At 37.1% G+C, this 21,310-nt stretch overlaps 1 protein-coding gene across 1 annotated transcript in view; it reads left to right on the top strand.

The window, feature by feature from the left end:
• The window catches only part of NCOA7 (nuclear receptor coactivator 7), a 431,441-nt gene that overhangs the window by 366,372 nt on the left and 43,759 nt on the right, over positions 1-21,310 (top strand). The window contains exon 10 of the mRNA XM_053710717.1: positions 2,345-2,513. Coding sequence (XP_053566692.1) covers positions 2,345-2,513 — 169 coding nt within the window. The remainder of the gene's footprint in view (positions 1-2,344; positions 2,514-21,310) is intronic.

The following is a 21,310-nucleotide window of genomic DNA, read 5'->3' as shown; positions in this document are numbered from 1 at the left end:
GGCTAGCATTGTAATGTCAGACTTGAGGGTAGCCAGTTTTAATAGAATCCAGTTTTCCCAGTTATACATCCGGGTATTGCAATTAAAGGGACATTATACACTCATTTTATCTTTGCATTAATGTTTTGTAGATGATCTATTTATATAGCCCATAAAGTTTTTTTTGTTTTTTTTATAGTTTTGCTTATTTTTAAGTAACATTGCTCTGATTTTCAGACTCCTAACCAAGCCCCAAAGTTTTAGGAGAATACCGACGTATACCTACTCCAGCTTGCTCCTGTTTGTGTAAAAGGTCTTTTCATATGGAAAGGGGAGGTGGGGAGTGTCTGATATTTCCAACTTGCAGTGGGCTTTCCAATAACCTTTTCAACAAAGGTAAACTGAGAGCTTCTAAGTAAGTTTTTAAACAGTTTTATACTGGATTTTTATATCAGTATCGGTGCATCTTATTCTTTATACTAATGTCTATTAGATGCAGTTATATGAAAATTGGTGTATAATGTCCCTTTAAGTGTCCTGTTAGATAGATTTGGGATTCCCTAGACCTGCATCAGAGAATTTGTCAGCTATCTGGTTACGGCTTCCCTCAGTTATTAAATAGCTATGTGCATGCACTTAAAGGGAGAGAGTTTTGTGTAGCAAGTGGGAACTTCACAAGAAGCCACCTTCTTCTGCATTTGGATCCTAACAAAATATCTGAATACACATATTTACAAAAATCATAGCATATTTCCTTATAGTAAAATGAGTTTCCTCGCCTCTGCTAGAGGGCTTACAGGGGCGTTCTGTGGGCATAGCTGAAAGTGATCTTTGAGGTCTGTTGTATTCTCAAAATATTTGCCCCCTACATATCTTATAGTTTTATCTCGTAATCTGAAAGGTGACAGAACTTTGTCAAAAATACACGAAACAATTATTAATAGAAAACCACCCGCATACGAAAATGATCAATTTGTATTGGCTGCAGTATTTAAATGTTAAAGCTTTCCTTGCTAACTTCCATCCTTCTAGCGAAGTTTCTCTTCTTAGGGAACTCCATATGACAGCTCACAGGGATAGCCCCTTTTTTTAGAGAATGTCCTGATAGAAGTCCAGGGGAGTGTCAGTGTGGTTTTTCACCCTTAAAGGGATACTAAACCCACATTATTTCTTTCATGCTTTAGATAGAGCATGCAATTTTAAGCAACTTAAAATGATAAATTTTATTATCAATTTTCTTTGTTCTCTTGCTATCTTTATTTAAAAAGCAGATATGTAAAGCTTAGGAGCCAGCCCATTTTTGGGTCAGAACCTGGGTTACGCTTGCTTATTGGTGGCTAAATGTACCCACTAATAAGCAAGTTTGGGTTTAGTATCCCTTTAATACTGTCTCCTAAAAAATGTGCCCAGCTGCTCAGTTATTTTGCTGGATTCAAATTTTGAAAATGTTCAAGCCTGATTTAAAATGTTGTTTAGAAGCTAATACCAGGTTATTTAAAGGGACAGTATACACCAGTTTTTATTTAACTGCATGTAATAGACACTACTATAAAGAATAATATGCACAGATACTGATATAAAAATCCAGTATAAAACAGTTTATAAACTTACTTTGAAGCTCCCAGTTTAGCTCTGTTAAAAGGATTAACTAGAACACCCACTGAAACTGGGAAATATTCAGTCACTCCCCCCTCCCCCTTCCTCTGCATATAAAAAGACACTTTAAACAAACAGGAGCAAGCTGGAATAGGTATATGTCGGTATTCTCCTAAAACTTTAGGGCTTGGTTCGGAGTCTAAAAATCAGCACAGTGTTATTTAAAACTAAGCAAAACTATATTTAAAAAAAAAGAAAAGAAAAAAGCTGTATAGGCTATATAAATGGATCATCTACAAAACATTTATGCAAAGAAAAAAACTAGTGTATAATGTCCCTTTAAGGAACATGTTTCATACAATGTACTTGAAAGGGTTTACAGCACTCCTGGTTTAAAATCATACTAATTAGAACTAGGTTAATCACTGATCTTTATACTTAGAAAGGTGGATTGATGTCATAAGCTGTTTTACATGCTGAGCACTATTAGTACATTGATTAACCCCTTAGCTATTAGAATGATGCAACATATTGCCCTGCAGTGTGTTGCAGCTCTTATTGGCAACCAAAATGCAGTTATAATAGAGAATCAAGAAACCGTTTTTGTGGGGATACTGCTATATATATATATATATATATATATATATATATTATTTTTATTTATTTATCCTGTCCAAATATAGCCACTTATATTCATGATATTTGTAACCATCATATTTTGTGTTGTGTTTATGGCTATTGGTAAACACTATTTTGTTATATTTTTAAGATATGATGCCTTCCAAAGAGGAGAAAAGCAAGATTCCACCAATGTTTTTATGCATCAAAGTGGGAAAACCAATGAGAAAGTCATTTGCTTCTCAAAGCACTGCAATGGTACAGCAATATGCCCGAAAAAGGAAGCAACCAGAATATTGGTTTGCAGTGCCACAAGAAAGGTTTGTTATTTATTTACTGAGGTTGTTGGGTGGTATCTTTAAATAGCTCTGTTTTTAAGTATCTGTAAAGTATTGGCTAAGACTCTCAGAAGTATCTAAAAGGAAGCCCTGGATATAGTCAGCAGACTATTTCTGCACCCTCTTGCTGTCAATCCAGAAGCCGTAGAATTTACAGCCAATAAGAACCCATATCTTTTTTTTTTTCTTGGTCCTATTTTTCCTGTTCTACAACATGGGAGGTCTATTCCTGTGTTTTTGGCGAGCCTTCAGGCTCGCCAGATACACAGGTTATGAAGCAGCGGTCTAAAGACCGCTGCTCCATAACCTGTCCGCCTGCTCTAAGGCGGCGAACAGACATCGCCAAAAATCAACCCGATCCAATACGATCGGGTTGATTGACACCCCCTGCTGGCGGCCGATTGGCTGCGAATCTGCAGGGGGTAGCGTTGCACCAGCAGTTCACAAGAACTGCTGGCGCAATGATAAATGCCAACAGCGTATACTGTCGGCATTTATCGATGTGCGGCGGACATGATTCGCTATAGCAGATCATATCTGTCCGCACAATGATAAATGGACCCCACAGTCTTTAACCTTTAAGTGGCTTTTAAACCAATTGGGGCTGTCTGGAGAACTTGATGAAAGATAAAACACATTATGCTTAATGCCCAGCTGCTAGAGCATAAGAGATCAGGGAACGCACTTATATGTGTGTCTTACGGCCAAATGCCTCATTATTTGAATACTCAGAAGTGATTTTGCCTTTTTTGTCAGTGAACCCTTTGAACCATCTTTGGTTTTAGAAAGGCAAATGTTACAATTAAAGGGGCATGACAACCACATTTTTTTCTTTCAGATCGAGCATATAATTTTTATCAACTTCCCAATTTACTACTATTATCTAATTAGTTTTTTCTCGTTTGTTGAAAAGTATACATAGGTAGGCTCAGAATCTGACAATTGGTGGCTGCACATATATACCTCTTGCCATTGGCTTTTAGCTAGCTCCCAGTAGTGCATTACTGCGCTTCAACAAAGGATACCAAGAGGATGAAGCAAATTAGAAAATAGTAAATTGGAAAGTTGATTAAAATTGTATGATCTATCTGAATCAACAAAGAAAAAAATTGCGTTTCATGTCCCTTTAATACCTCAAATTTAACCTTGCAAATACATTTTACAATTACATCCTCCATTTTAATATCCTTAGGCTCTACAAGTCTTATTTAATGTTTCAAAGGTTAACATTGTCCTCCAGTTTATAAGTGCTAGGGATATATCCACAAAGACAATTAAAGAAAACAGAGGTTATGTACTCTCTATAGCAAATGATCTATAACTAAACAAAAAATATCTTACAGATAGAAGAGGCGCCTCATGGGACAAGTATCGTCTTGAGCAACAGAGGAGAACAAATACAGCGGACCCCCCACAGAGTATTACTCACAAGAGCGGCGGTACAAACGTGTACCCAGACAAACAGGACGGAACCAAAAGTCGCCCGTCAGACAAGCGCAAACTCAGTACGCTAAGGCAGACGTCACTCAGCAGACAGCGTCAGAGTCGACCCAGCAGAGGAACCAATAGAGTTGATGGAAACTCGGCACAGCGGACCTCCAAGTAGGAATCAGGAACAGAGCCAAATTGCACCAACGGCAACAATAATAGAAATCAAGCAGGTGTGATATACTCAAGGAAAAATTTATTGAGTATAAACAGATAAAAACATGGGTCCAGCAACACGTTTCTCAACATATAGTTATTTCATCAGGCTGATACTAATAGATGAATGTACTCCGCTGTGCCGAGTTTCCATCAACTCTATTGGTTCCTCTGCTGGGTCGACTCTGACGCTGTCTGCTGAGTGACGTCTGCCTTAGCGTACTGAGTTTGCGCTTGTCTGACGGGCGACTTTTGGTTCCGTCCTGTTTGTCTGGGTACACGTTTGTACCACCGCTCTTGTGAGTAATACTCTGTGGGGGGTCCGCTGTATTTGTTCTCCTCTGTTGCTCAAGACGATACTTGTCCCATGAGGCGCCTCTTCTATCTGTCATCCACAGGTTCCCGATGTTCATCTACAACTTCTAAGAGAGCTGCCTGGATTGCTGGATGCTGAATCCACCATCTTCTACATGCTGTGATCATTTGCGCACTTCTATAGAGACTCCGCTGTTCTCTTTCCTCTTAAAAAATATCTTAATTGTGCTAGGTAAAAAACCCTTGCTAAATTGTGGAAACATAGTAAAAAGAGGGGTGGTATAAACCACAAATTAATAAATGTACAATAAAATCTCATACAAATCAGTAACAATTGGACAATAGAAACAATAAATCACTATATCACGGTAGGGGAAGTCCAATATCTCGCTCAATTAGGGTTTCCTGGTGTCCAGTATTCAACCGGACAGTCTAGTATTTCATCAGGCAGTCCAGTGAAATCTTCACAAAAATACTCTACAATTCAATTGTCTATCTTTTTTAAAGTTCCTGTATGTTATCTAAACGTAAAAAGCCTCCTATTCATCAACACATTACATATATGTATCAGAAAGAAGTGAGGGGATCCAATCACTTTTGTTTATGTCTGTTAATGGCAGCCAAACAGGTAAAATGATTGATTTAAAGGGACATTAAACCCCACTTTATTTTTTCATGATTCAGATAGAACATACAATTTTAAACAACTTTCAAATGTACTTTTATTTTCAATTGTCCTTATTTTCTTGTTATCCTTTGTTTAAAAGCAGCAAGGTAATTTCAGGAGCATACACGTGTCTGCATCAATGTTATACATCAGCAAGAGCACTAGCTGGCAGCACTATTTCCTGTCATGTAGTGGTACAGACATGTGTATGCTACCTATCTAGATTTCTCTTCAACAAAGAATAACACGCGAATGAAGCTAATTTGATAATAGAAGTATACATTTTTTTAAATGTATTCTCTTTCTGAATCATTAAAGAAAAATTTTGTGTTTCATGTCCCTTTAAACATTACTGTCAGCCAAGGGGTAAACTGACTGCTCAGTTGTGAAAAATATATAAGGTGGGTTCAAGAGTGGGGGCTAAGGTAGAGCTTCTTGGGAAAGCATTGTGTGATGCCCCCTACCATTGTACCGAGTCACCAACAGATTGTCCAGTATTTTTGTGGAGGACAGTTGACCACCCTAAATGCAATTAAAGGGATATGAAACCCACATTTTTTCTTTCATGATTTAGATAGAGAATGCAATTTTAAAAAAAGTTCTAATTTACTTCTGTTATCAATTTTTCTTCATTCTCTTGGTATCTTTGGTTGAAATGCAGGGACATAAGATCAGGTGCCGGACCATTTCTGGAGCACTATATGGCAGCAGTTTTGCAAGAATGTTATCCATTTGCAAGAGCACTAGATGGCAGCACTATTTCCTGTCATGTAGTGCTACAGACACCTACCTAGGTATCTCTTCAACACAGAATATCATGAGAACGAAGCAAATTTGATAATAGAAGTAAATTGGAAACATTTTAAAAATGCTATGCAATGCTCTGTTTGACTCAAAAAAAGAAAATGTTTGGGTTTCATTTCACTTTAAGATATATTTGTTAGTTTTCTCATTGTCCTCCAACACCACACACAATACTTTACACTGTCCTTTCATATACAGCTGTCTTTTCTCCAATGAATGGTTCTTCCATAATCTTATGATATTCACCCTGCTGTTCCAAATATTATAAGACCTCCCACAATTGATATTTAGTTGAACATAGTTAGGTATTGTCAGTTATTTATTTGTATTTTTTATATACCTGTATATAAATACTACTTTTCATTTATTACAATAGGATTCTTTCTATAATCTCACTTATGAGATTTATTTTTTTCATTAGTGACTTTAATTATGTAAAAGTTAAAGAATTTTTAAGTATTTCTATTTTTTTTTACTTTCATTGCTGACTCAGAGTTGTACATTTTATAGGTTGAAGAAAGTACCGTAAGCCATAAAAGTGCCATATTTTGCTGTGAGAGCTTGATAAGTAATCTATTTAAATACACTTATAAATCATTTATTTATGTATCAAACTTGGTAGGAAGCAAAGTGCCAAACAAAAAATCTAGTTAATTTGCAAGATACAGTTACTACTAACATTACATAAAGTTACAATACAACTTGCTGCCACTGTGTTTCCCAAGCCAAATTGTGGGTCAAAGTTTTAACTGAATTATAGTCTCTGTGCTGAGACAAACCTATGAATAGAAAGCCCATCTAAACTAGTGTTTAGCATCAGTGAAATTCTCATTGAAGTCATTTCCCACACGGTAATAAGAGAGCTGACATCTTGGCAACGTAGGTTGCATTCTGCCTGTTCTGGGCATGGGCAAATCTGACTCCCTGTTTATCTAATTTATTCACTTAATAGTAAACCAGCTCATGTTTCTCTAGAAGTTGTATGATGTCACGCTATAAATGCCTTCCTGCAGAGGCCCTAACCTCCTTGTAGGGCAGTGACAGGAAGTAATATACACTGCACCAATGAAATAAAAAAAAAGAAAGAAAGAAAAGGTAAAATGAATTTAAAATGATGAATAATGCATATTTAAATGATTTCTATTAAAGGGAAAGTCTAGACCCAATACGTATTCTTTATTACGTTTTGTTACATACCAGACAAGCATCTTGCAATGGGTTAACACATCTATAAGCTTATAAGAAGTACATGAAACTTTTAAATCCTCATCATCATTTGTTAGCAGCTGAAATGGCTGTCAAGCTCTGCCCACAGCTTTCTTCTTGTCCGGTTAGCTGTTTTCTTGTATGACAGTTTAGCAGTGCACGGTTAATATTTTTCAGTAAGCTATTTCAAATTGCACTTGCACAAATCAGCGTGTGTGAATAGGAAAACTTATTTAAGAGTTGATCGTGATTGGAGAAACCAAGATACCAAATTATACACACAATAGGTAGGCAGATCTTGGCGGACATTTTTGGCACCTAACAAACAAAGAATATTTAAATGTTTCATATACTTCTTACAAACTTATATATGTGAGACCAGTTGCAGGATCCTTCACTGGTGCTTTTTTATTACAACAAGGAAACAGGCTGTTTCATATCCCTTTAAGTAGCTATTAAAGTTTGTGTGGTGCAGATGAGTGTTTAGATACTTAGTAGGTAAGGTTTATATGTTATGGAGTTGGGACTTTTGAAAAGGCAGAAAGAAAAGTTTATGGGGCAGATTTAACAAGCAGCGAATGCTGCTTCCGACCCCTTTCGTTTCAGGTCAGGTTAAGAATCCGACCGCTGCTCCTTAACTTCTCCGCCACCAAAATCATCCCGATCCGATCAGGATGACTGACGACCCCTGCTAGCGGCAGATTGGCCACTAGTAAGCAGGGGGTGGCATTGCACAAGCATTTCACTTTCGGCATTTAGCTACAGCGAATTATGTCCGTTTGACCAATGTTAAATCTACCCCTATGTATCAGAATAATGCAATGGTATCATTTAAAGTGAAGGTCAATTTTGACAAATTAGTGCCCGGCTTTTAATAATCCTGTTAAAAACAAGGGCACTTTAATTAATCAAAATTGACATTCCTTTTCTTCAAAAACTTACCTTTTAATCCTTACAGCCGCTCAGCGCTTCCTCCGACCGTCGCAAGCCCTCTTCGTGGGTCCAAAATGACGAATCAGGCTTCATCCAATCACAGCATTCCCTCAGGCCATGATCCCCCGGGGGGAACGCCGTGATTGGTGGAAGCCGGATTCGTCATTTCTGACATAAGCCGAGGCTTCCAACTGCCGGGGGAATCGATGGAGCTTTCAGGATTAAAAGGTACGTTTTTGAAGAAAAAAATTGAAATGTCAATTTTGATGGATTAAAGTGCCCTTGTTTTTTAATAGGATTATTAAAAACCGGGCACTAATTCGTCAAAATTGACCTTCACTTTAAGTAGAAATGAGACTAGTCTTTTAATTCACTTAGAAGTAAGAATTGCAGGATATTCTTGCTTCAGAATACTGCTAGAAAAGTATTCTAGATAAAAAGCAATATCTGCATACAGCTTCTAGTGGTTAAAAAAACATAATTTATGTAAGAACTTACCTGATAAATTCATTTCTTTCATATTAGCAAGAGTCCATGAGCTAGTGACGTATGGGATATACATTCCTACCAGGAGGGGCAAAGTTTCCCAAACCTTAAAATGCCTATAAATACACCCCTCACCACACCCACAAATCAGTTTAACGAATAGCCAAGAAGTGGGGTGATAAGAAAAAAAGTGCGAAAGCATAAAAAATAAGGAATTGGAATAATTGTGCTTTATACAAAAAAATCATAACCACCACAAAAAAGGGTGGGCCTCATGGACTCTTGCTAATATGAAAGAAATGAATTTATCAGGTAAGTTCTTACATAAATTATGTTTTCTTTCATGTAATTAGCAAGAGTCCATGAGCTAGTGACGTATGGGATAATGACTACCCAAGATGTGGATCTTTCCACGCAAGAGTCACTAGAGAGGGAGGGATAAAATAAAGACAGCCAATTCCTGCTGAAAATAATCCACACCCAAAATAAAGTTTAAATGAAAACATAAGCAGAAGATTCAAACTGAAACAGCTGCCTGAAGTACTTTTCTACCAAAAACTGCTTCAGAAGAAGAAAACACATCAAAATGGTAGAATTTAGTAAAAGTATGCAAAGAAGACCAAGTTGCTGCTTTGCAAATCTGATCAACCGAAGCTTCATTCCTAAACGCCCAGGAAGTAGAAACTGACCTAGTAGAATGAGCTGTAATCCTCTGAGGCGGAGTTTTACCCGACTCAACATAGGCATGATGAATTAAAGATTTCAACCAAGATGCCAAAGAAATGGCAGAAGCTTTCTGGCCTTTTCTAGAACCGGAAAAGATGACAAATAGACTAGAAGTCTTTCGGAAAGTCTTAGTAGCTTCAACATAATATTTCAAAGCTCTAACAACATCCAAAGAATGCAATGATTTCTCCTTAGAATTCTTAGGATTAGGGCATAATGAAGGAACTACAATTTCTCTACTAATGTTGTTGGAATTCACAACCTTAGGTAAAAATTCAAAAGAAGTTCGCAACACTGCCTTATCCTGATGAAAAATCAGAAAAGGAGACTCACAAGAAAGAGCAGACAATTCAGAGACTCTTCTGGCAGAAGAGATGGCCAAAAGGAACAAAACTTTCCAAGAAAGTAATTTAATGTCCAATGAATGCATAGGTTCAAACGGAGGAGCTTGAAGAGCCCCCAGAACCAAATTCAAACTCCAAGGAGGAGAAATTGACTTAATGACAGGTTTTATACGAACCAAGGCTTGTACAAAACAATGAATATCAGGAAGATTAGCAATCTTTCTGTGAAAAAGAACAGAAAGAGCAGAGATTTGACCTTTCAAGGAACTTGCGGACAAACCTTTATCTAAACCATCCTGAAGAAACTGTAAAATTCTCGGAATTCTAAAAGAATGCCAGGAAAAATGATGAGAAAGACACCAAGAAATATAAGTCTTCCAGACTCTATAATATATCTCTCTAGATACAGATTTACGAGCCTGTAACATAGTATTAATCACAGAGTCAGAGAAACCTCTTTGACCAAAAATCAAGCGTTCAATCTCCATACCTTTAAATTTAAGGATTTGAGATCCTGATGGAAAAAAGGACCTTGCGACAGAAGGTCTGGTCTTAACGGAAGAGTCCACGGTTGGCAAGAGGCCATCCGGACAAGATCCGCATACCAAAACCTGTGAGGCCATGCTGGAGCTACCAGCAGAACAAACGAGCATTCCTTCAGAATCTTGGAGATTACTCTTGGAAGAAGAACTAGAGGCGGAAAGATATAGGCAGGATGATACTTCCAAGGAAGTGATAATGCATCCACTGCCTCCGCCTGAGGATCCCGGGATCTGGACAGATACCTGGGAAGTTTCTTGTTTAGATGAGAAGCCATCAGATCTATTTCTAGAAGTTCCCACATTTGAACAATCTGAAGAAATACCTCTGGGTGAAGAGACCATTCGCCCGGATGCAACGTTTGGCGACTGAGATAATCCGCTTCCCAATTGTCTATTCCTGGAATATGAATCGCAGAGATTAGACAGGAGCTGGATTCCGCCCAAACCAGAATTCGAGATACTTCTTTCATAGCCAGAGGACTGTGAGTCCCTCCTTGATGATTGATGTATGCCACAGTTGTGACATTGTCTGTCTGAAAACAAATGAACTATTCTCTCTTCAGAAGAGGCCAAGACTGAAGAGCTCTGAAAATTGCACGGAGTTCCAAAATATTGATCGGTAATCTCACCTCCTGAGATTCCCAAACCCCTTGTGCTGTCAGAGACCCCCACACAGCTCCCCAACCTGTAAGACTTGCATCTGTTGAAATTACAGTCCAGGTCGGAAGAACAAAAGAAGCCCCCTGAACTAAACGATGGTGATCTGTCCACCACGTCAGAGAGTGTCGTACAATCGGTTTTAAAGATATTAATTGAGATATCTTTGTGTAATCCCTGCACCATTGGTTCAGCATACAGAGCTGAAGAGGTCGCATGTGAAAACGAGCAAAGGGGATCGCGTCCGATGCAGCAGTCATAAGACCTAGAATTTCCATGCATAAGGCTACCGAAGGGAATGATTGTGACTGAAGGTTTCGACAAGCTGAAATCAATTTTAGACGTCTCTTGTCTGTCAAAGACAGAGTCATGGACACTGAATCTATTTGGAAACCCAAAAAGGTTACCCTTGTCTGAGGAATCAATGAACTTTTTAGTGAATTGATCCTCCAACCATGATTTTGAAGAAACAACAAAAGTCGATTTGTATGAAATTCTGCTAAATGTGAAGACTGAGCAAGTACCAAGATATCGTCCAAATAAGGAAATACCACAATACCCTGTTCTCTGATTACAGATAGAAGGGCACTGAGAACCTTTGTAAAAATTCTTGGAGCTGTTGCTAGGCCAAACGGCAGAGCCACAAACTGGTAATGCTTGTCTAGGAAAGAGAATCTCAGAAACTGATAGTGAGCTGGATGAATCGGAATATGCAGATATGCATCCTGTAAATCTATTGTAGACATATAATGCCCTTGCTGAACAAAAGGCAGGATAGTCCTTACAGTTACCATTTTGAATGTTGGTATCCTTACATAACGATTCAATATTTTTAGATCCAGAACTGGTCTGAAGGAATTCTCCTTCTTTGGTACAATGAAGAGATTCAAATAAAACCCCAGCCCCTGTTCCAGAACTGGAACTGGCATAATTACTCCAGCCAACTCTAGATCTGAAACACATTTCAGAAATGCTTGAGCTTTCGCTGGGTTTACTGGGACATGGGAAAGAAAGAATCTCTTTGCTGGAGGTCTTATCTTTACCCTTCTGAAATAATGTTCTGAATCCAAAGATTGTGAACAGAATTGATCCAAATTTCTTTGAAAAAACGTAATCTGCCCCCTACCAGCTGAGCTGGAATGAGGGCCGCACCTTCATGTGGACTTAGAAGCTGGCTTTGCTTTTCTAGACGGCTTGGATTTATTCCAGACTGGAGATGGTTTCCAAACTGAAACTGCTCCTGAGGATGAAGGATCAGGCTTTTGTTCTTTGTTGAAACGAAAGGAACGAAAACGATTATTAGCCCTGTTTTTACCCTTAGATTTTTTATCCTGTGGTAAAAAAGTTCCTTTCCCACCAGTAACAGTTGAGATAATAGAATCCAACTGAGAACCAAATAATTTATTACCCTGGAAAGAAAGGGAAAGTAGAGTCGATTTAGAAGACATATCAGCATTCCAAGTTTTAAGCCATAAAGCTCTTCTAGCTAAAATAGCTAGAGACATAAACCTGACATCAACTCTGATAATATCAAAAAATGGCATCACAGATAAAATTATTAGCATGTTGAAGAAGAATAATAATGTTATGAGAATCATGATCTGTTACTTGTTGCGCTAAAGTTTCCAACCAAAAAGTTGAAGCTGCAGCAACATCCGCCAAAGATATAGCAGGTCTAAGAAGATTACCTGAACACAAATAAGCTTTTCTTAGAAAGGATTCAATTTTCCTATCTAAAGGATCCTTAAAGGAAGTACCATCTGCCATAGGAATAGTAGTACGTTTAGCAAGGGTAGAGATAGCCCCATCAACTTTAGGGATTTTGTCCCAAAACTCTAATCTGTCAGACGGCACAGGATATAATTGCTTAAAACGTTTAGAAGGAGTAAACGAATTACCCAAATTATTCCATTCCCTGGAAATTACTTCAGAAATAGCACCAGGAACAGGAAAAACTTCTGGAATAACTACAGGAGATTTAAAGACCTTGTCTAAACGTTTAGATTTAGTATGAAGAGGACCAGAATCCTCAATTTCTAATGCAATTAGGACTTCTTTAAGTAAAGAACGAATAAATTCCATTTTAAATAAATATGAAGATTTATCAGCATCAACCTCTGAAACAGAATCCTCTGAACCAGAAGAATCATTAGAATCAGAATGATGATGTTCATTTAAAAATTCATCTGGATAAAGAGAAGTTTTAAAAGACTTTTTATGTTTACTAGAAGGAGGAATAACAGACATAGCCTTCTTAATAGATTCAGAAACAAAATATCTTATGTTATCAGGAACACTCTGAACATTAGATGTTGATGGAACTGCAACAGGTAATGGTATTTTACTAAAGGAAATATTTTCTGCATTAACAAGTTTGTCATGACATTTAATACAAACAACAGCTGGAGGAACAGCTACCAAAAGTTTACAGCAGATACACTTAGCTTTGGTAGTTCCAGCACCAGGCAGCGATTTTCCTGAAGTATCTTCTGACTCAGATGCAACATGAGACATCTTGCAATATGTAAGAGAAAAAAACAACATATAAAGCAAAATTGATCAAATTCCTTAAATGACAGTTTCAGGAATGGGAAAAAATGCCAAAGAACAAGCTTCTAGCAACCAGAAGCAATGAAAAATGAGACTTAAATAATGTGGAGACAAAAGCGACGCCCATATTTTTTTAGCGCCAAATAAGACGCCCACATTATTTGGCGCCTAAATGCTTTTGGCGCCAAAAATGACGCCACATCCGGAACGCCGACATTTTTGGCGCAAAAGAACGTCAAAAAATGACGCAACTTCCGGCGACACGTATGACGCCGGAAACAGAAAAGATTTTTTTGCGCCAAAAAAGTCTGCGCCAAGAATGACGCAATAAAATGAAGCATTTTCAGCCCCCGCGAGCCTAACAGCCGACAGGGAAAAAGTCAAATTTTTTAAGGTAAGAAAAAATGATTGATTCAAATGCATTATCCCAAATATGAAACGGACTGTCTGAAAATAAGGAATGTTGAACATCCTGAGTCAAGGCATGAATACATATATTTAGAACTTTATAAAAAAAAGCGCCCAACCATAGCTTAGAGTGTCACAGAAAATAAGACTTACTTACCCCAGGAAACTCATCTACATGTTTTAGAAAGCCAAACCAGTACTGAAACGAGAATCAGCAGAGGTAATGGTATATATAAGAGTATATCGTCGATCTGAAAAGGGAGGTAAGAGATGAATCTCTACGACCGATAACAGAGAACCTATGAAATAGACCCCGTAGAAGGAGATCACTGCATTCAAATAGGCAATACTCTCCTCACATCCCTCTGACATTCACTGCATGCTGAGAGGAAAACCGGGCTCCAACCTGTTGCGGAGAGCATATCAACATAGAATCTAGCACAAACTTACTTCACCACCTCCATAGGAGGCAAAGTTTGTAAAACTGATTTGTGGGTGTGGTGAGGGGTGTATTTATAGGCATTTTAAGGTTTGGGAAACTTTGCCCCTCCTGGTAGGAATGTATATCCCATACGTCACTAGCTCATGGACTCTTGCTAATTACATGAAAGAAATACCTGGTTGCTGATATTGTAAAATCAAAAAATCTTTATATCAGCATGCAGCATGATTCAAACTAATTTCATACACAGATACATAACGTTGTCAATGGCTTGCAATAAGAGACATCACTGTATCACTAGATAAAGAATAAAACCCCACCCACAATATGAAAAAAAACCCTATAAACTATTAAAGTAATAACAAATAATTATAAATAGTTATGCACTGGTATTTGTCAATGACTCCCAATAAGAGAGTTATGCATCATATCTGTATATGAAACACACTTGACTGCAATGTACTAGTTTGTTTAAACAAGATGGAATAAAGATTTATTTTTATTATACAATATCAGCAAACCAGTATGCTTTGTTATTAGCTGTGAGCAGGAATTGCTTGTAATCTACATTTGCGCTCATGTATCCGGGCACCAGTTTGTGGCAGCGGTATTCTACTGGCGGAAAGTTTATACAGAGGAAGTGGATACCACATGTGTCTCACAGCATGAAGAGCACTGAAGACTGCAGACAGTGTTTCTGGAGTGCTTTGCTGGTGTATACTCTTTATAAAAGTTCTCATAGTACGGTTGAATGGGACAAGGAGGACTATAATGTGGTTAAGTGAGTTTGTTGTAAGTAGACATGAAGGTGATTTGAGTAGCTGTGGTCCGTGTCCTCTGTGTGTGAGCACCAAGGTGAATATGCTTTGTGTATCTGTAAAACAAAAGCACCATTCTCATATCAAATATCTATGACTTTGTCACAGTGATCAATTGAAGTTTAATGTGAGGATGTGATTGTGCATCAGTTTTAACTCAAAGTTCTAGCGAATAAGGTATTTCCCAATTAAAGTAACAAAAGCCAGATTCTTCATTCTTTTAGTTATTTAACATTCTTTATTTGTTCTATCAATAGAACAAAGTACATTTGCAAATATAAGTGTATATAAAAGTGTCTCTTTCTGAATCATGCACATTTCATTTTGACTTCCCTATTTCTTTAATAACTCTTGAATGAATCCAAGTCAAATAATTTTAATTCAAATATTCATCTCAAAATAATAATAAATATACTGACCACTCAGGGAAATACACCTTACTTGCTAAACATCTTAAAATTCTTTATCGCAAACATTTTTATTGTATTTTTTTTTTTTTAATAGACACTTAGCCAAAAAAGTTGCACAATTATTTTTATTTTTTTCTTTCTATAAGATTCATATAGCTTTGGGGCAGTCAAGCTGACACTTGTCTAAATGAGAAACTAGCTTGTAGAAAAGAAAAAAATGCCTCTGTATACACAAGATATCAACTCATGAAACGTGTCCAGTCTTTAACCAAACATCGTGAAACTAAAAAACAATCTAAGAAATAGTCTGATGATTATCCATTAATAACTTCAGTTACAATGAATCTGAGTGTATAAAAAAAGTGGATTATTATTATATTTTTTCCAAAATTTAATAACATAACATAGGAAATTTAAAGGGACAGAAAATAGCAATAATAAAGTGCTCTAATGTGCTACAGCATTTAATTATTGCACTATTATTTGAAGAGAACTAGGTGTTAAACCTCAACAACAAAAAGGTTAAACTCATAGTTAAAATAAGATCCGGACAAGCAATATGTCTGGAACTGGCTTTGCAGGTGTCAAACACACAGTGGGGCCGATTTTCTATGCCTGAATTGGGCCAACTTGCCTTGTTTCCGTGTGAGACTTCAGGTTCACCGTAAATAGGAGTTATGGGGCAGTGGTCTTAAGACCGCTGCCCCTTAACTGGATCAGCCCCCTCTGAGCGGCGTACAGCAATCAACCCGATCGAATATGATCAGGTTGATTGACAGCCCCTGCTATCGGCCGATTGGCTGTGAATTTGCAGGGGGCGTAATTGCACAAGCATCTCACTAGAACTGCTTGTGCAATGCTGAATGCCGACAGCATATGCTGTCCACATTCAGCAATGTATGGACATGATACGCTACAGCGTATCATGTCCGCCAGACTTTGATCATTCAGCCCCAATGTCTTTTTAGCTTTTTTAAACATTATCCACAAATTTAACGTGTTTAATAAATTACATTTGTATGAAGTTTTTGTGCTTGAGAAAGGTTTGTGAATTATCTTTATAGCAGTTTTAATGTGTGCTATGAGCCTGCTTTTGTTTATATTATGGCTCCCAAGATCTGTGGAATGGCAGTTGGGATGTAGGATGTTACTTAATTTTGGAGCCATTGTTTTGAATTTCCCAGAATGTTGTGCGTTTATAGTAGTCAGAAGAATGTATTTACATCTGACTATAACAAGCTCCTATCTCCCAATAATTTCTGCTTGCTATGATTCCTTTCCCTGCTTCAAATACGTACATTTTACACTTGGATTAAAGGGACAGTCAACACCAGAATTTTTGTTGTTTAAAAAGAAAGATAATTCCTTTATTACCCATTCCCCAGTTTTGCATAACCAACACAGTTATAATAATACACGTTTTACCTCTGTAATTATCTTGTATCTAAGCTTCTGCTGACTGCCCCCCTTATTTCAGTTCTTTTGACAGACATGCAGTTTAGCCAATCAGTGCTCACTCCTAGGTCACTTTACATGCATAAGCTTAATGTTATCTATATGAAACATGTGAACTAATGCCCTCTAGTGGTCAAAATGTATTCAGATTAGAGGCAGTCTTCAAGGTCTAAGAAATTAGCATATGAACCTCCTAGTTTTAGCTTTCAACTAAGAATACCAAGAGAACAAAGCAAAATTGGTGATAAAAGTAAATTGGGAAGTTGTTTAAAATTGCATGCCCTATTTAAAACATGAAAGTTTTTTTTGGACTTGACTGTCCCTTTAAGTTATCTTTGTTGTTTCATATATTTCAAAAAGCAGAGTGTATTGGTTTGCTAGCTACCCCTGCAGATGATATTAAAAGTAGAATAGCATAATCATTAAGTGCCTAATAAAAAGACAACACAAAATCACTTTCAAATGAGTAGTATATTTTTTTCTGACAAATTTCAGTTGGTTCCATTTTCCTTCCCCCTTGCATCATGTGACGGCCATCAGCCAATCACAAAATGCATGTACGTATTTTCTGTGAATTCTCGCACATGCTCATTTGGAGCTGGTGCCTCTGAAAGAAGTATGAATATAAAAAGAGTGTGCACATTTAGATAATGAATTTGAATTAGAAATTTGTTTAAAATGTTGTGCTCTAACTGAATCATGAAAGTTTAATTTTGACTTTAGTGGTCCTTTAAAGGGACAGTCTACACCTTAGTCATCTTAAAGTCTTACTTTAGATTAAGCTGCAAATATCCTCCTGCACCCTTTCTATATCATGCAGCAGTAACAGTAAAAAAGTTATTTTAAAATGAACATTGTTTCTGGTCACTTAAAAATGGCTGCTAAGCTCAGCACACTGATGACATCATGATCTGGGCTGCATTAAAGGCTTCACTAGTCACAAAAGACTCATTAGTTGGATTCAACAGATTGTCAATGCTATTCAGCAGAGTGCAAAATTGCAGCCCAGATTGTGATGTCATCAGTGGGCGGAGCTTGGCAGCCATTTCAAAGTGACTAGAAACAATATTAATTTTAAAATAACTTTTTTACTGTTACTGCTGCATGATATAGAAAGGAGTGCAGGGGGCTATTGGCAGCTTAATCTAAAGTAAGACTTTAAGATGACTAATGTGTAGACTGTCCCTTTAAGGTTACTGCCTGTCCAACATCGCTAGTGAATGTGGATCCCGGCAGTGTGGAGGGGACATGTTTTCAAAGCAGGTTTACACAAGCTATACTGTGTGTTCAGTAAACATAAAAACTGATTATGTTTTGTAAATTTTCAAATAATAGATATGCAAACTAAGTTGCAGTGTATATTTACACAATTACTAATCACACCACTGAAAGGGTGGCAAGACGTGTAGGCTGCAAAATTAGAAGTAAACCCGTTTACAACTGTGTAAACACTTTGATACATTTCTATTACAACTGCAATTTACCAAATGTGTTATTAATATTCAGCGTGATTGCGATATTAGAACTAAACGCTTCAGTGCAGTGAAAAAGGTTAAAAAATGGACTTTTTAAAAATGAAAAATCTGTGGTTACTGTCTTCTATGGGATATTAAAGGGATAGAAAGGGGGAAAAAAAATGTAAATGGGTACACATCAATCTGAAATATAAATATTTTTTGCAATAGACTTTGTTGCAATAGACCACTAGCAAAAATGCTTCTAGTAAAAGTTATTACTGTTTTTAATGGCATACACACATATGCTGTAAAGGGCCTGTTCAAACACCACACCTTCTCAGAGAGTCAGCAGTAGCTTGTATGACACAAATAACGTCTTCAGAAGCAATACACACCAATGTCAGCTGTTCGAGAAAGAGTGCACTGACCCTCACAGGCTATGTACCTATGCTGCAGATAAACAGTAAGCTGTAAACTAGAAGCATTTTTGCTAATGGAAGTATATTGCAAATATCAATATATTTCAAATTGAAATGACTTTAATACATAAAATATTATTTTACAGTATAATACATACATAGAACACAGTATTTTTTAGTTTCATATCGCTTCAAAGTGCACTGCTTTGTACACCTGGTCTGCAGTACTTAGTTCTGTTTTATTTTATTCCATAACTTTTATTGTGGTTAAGGAGATCTTATAAGGCATTTGGTTGAGCTTCTATTAAAATAGCTAACTAAGCCGTGCAGTCGATTAGAACCTCCTGCCTCACAGACACATTGGCAGCATTAAAAACTAGTTCATTAGGGCTTTAGTCACTTTATAACTACAATTTTCAGCCAAAACTCATTTACTGAGTACAGAGAGCTAGTTTAGATATAATAATGTGTTGATGTATTTTTATTGCATTTTGTTTTAATTTGGCATTTTATTTATTTGAAATGTAGTTTTCACAAGGTAACCGCAGTTTCCTACAATGTCTTTATTTATATGGCATTTTTAGGTGTGTTTTATATAAAGCTGAGCAATATTTATAATCATTCTCACCCATATTTTCAGAATATTAAGGATGGTTATTTCATTATTTAAAGGGACACTTAAAGGGACAGTCAAGTCCAAAAAAAACTTTCATGTTTCAAATAGGGCACGTAATTTTAAACAACTTTCAATTTACTTTTATCACCAATTTTGCTTTGTTCTCTTGGTATTCTTAGTGGAAAGCTATACCTAGGAAGGCTCATATGATAATTTCTAAGCCCTTGAAGGCCACCTTTAATCACATGCTTTTTTATTTGCTTTCACAACAGGGGAGAGCTAGTTAATGTAAACCATATAGATAACATTGTAAGCACGCCCGTGGATTGTGGCAGACACTGCACTAATTGGCTAAAATGAAAGTCAATAGATAATAAATAAAATGTCAAGTGATCAGGGGGCTGTCAGAAGATGCTTAGATACAATGTAATCACAGAGGTAAAAAGTGTATTATTATAACTGTGTTGGTTATGCAAAACTGGGGAATGGGTAATAAAGGGATTATCTATCTTTTAAAACAACAAACATTCTGGTGTTGACTGTCCCTTTATGTCAAAATAAACTTTTATGATGCAGGAAGAGCATGAATTTTTCAGACCCTTTCCAATTTACATCTATTATCACATTTTGCACAGTCTTTTTATATACACACTTTCTGGGGTGGTCCTTTAACAGTCATTCTAAAACTTCCAAAAAACTTTTATGATGCACGATACAGAAAGAATGTGCAATAAAATAAACGTTCAATTTACTTCTGTTATCAATACATGTCTTTCTTTCTCTTGGTATCCTTTGTTGAAACAGATTCTGTTTGTGAGAGCATACTGTGTGTGCAAGTATTTTGAATATTATATGTCAGCAGTGGTTGTAGCACAGATACCTGTAGTGGTAACTTTAAAGGGACATTAAACACTTTGAGATGGTAATATAAAATAATAAATTGTATATGTAAAACAACTCTACAATATACTTTCATTATTTATTTTGTCCCAATTTCTTGTAATTCCGTTTTGAAATTGTGAGCTTTTAATTTGCTGTTAGAAATGGAAGTGCAGAACACTGTTATATTCCACACAGCCATTTTCTGCACACTTTGGGCTAGATCTATTATAGCTGAGGCGTACAGGGGCGTGTATACGCACCCCTATACGCCTCAGCTCGCCTGTGGCGGGGCGAAATTACCCGCAGGTATTTGGCATTACACACGAGCGCAATTTTACGCTCGCGTGCAATCCCGCCCCCTGCCCGCACACAGCCAATTACACGCGGGCAGGAGCTGTCAATCTCCTCGGTCGGACTCGACCGAGGAGATTGAATTTCGCCAGTTTAGAGGTGGCGAAGAGTTTAGGGAAGCAGCGGTCTGGTGACCGTTGCTTGATAAATCACGGTCAGCAAGTTCTTGTGAGAACTTGCTGCCGTAGGGGCTTGATAAATCTAGCCCTTTACTGACCTATTTATAACTGCCCCTAATTGGCCACAGCAGAGAAGGTAACCTAAGTTACAACATGGCAGCTCCCATTGGTTTATAGACATTAAACCTAAAGTTTTTTTGTCACTATTTAAACAACTAATGAAACTTTAAAAAATACATCTACATTTTATTCTCAGACTAATCTTTTCTTTGAATGCATTATTCTATCTAGCATTTATTTGGTGTTTAATGTCCCTTTAAAGCAGCACTTGACAAATATGTTGAAAATCTAGGAGCCATGTATCTTTGGTGTTATTTATATACAGTATATACAGATTGCTTATATAACATTGCCACAAACACCGCTGCCACATAGTGCGCAAGACACATGCCCCCACCAGAGCCTACATCAGTAGGCTCTCGTGGAAATTTCAACCAAGGGGACCAAGAAAGAGATGTACATTTTCTG

The sequence above is a fragment of the Bombina bombina genome, chromosome 4 (assembly GCF_027579735.1).
Source record: "Bombina bombina isolate aBomBom1 chromosome 4, aBomBom1.pri, whole genome shotgun sequence".
Classification (NCBI taxonomy): domain Eukaryota; kingdom Metazoa; phylum Chordata; class Amphibia; order Anura; family Bombinatoridae; genus Bombina; species Bombina bombina.
Note: the sequence above shows the minus strand (reverse complement) of the source record. Positions and strands in the feature narration are given on the sequence as shown.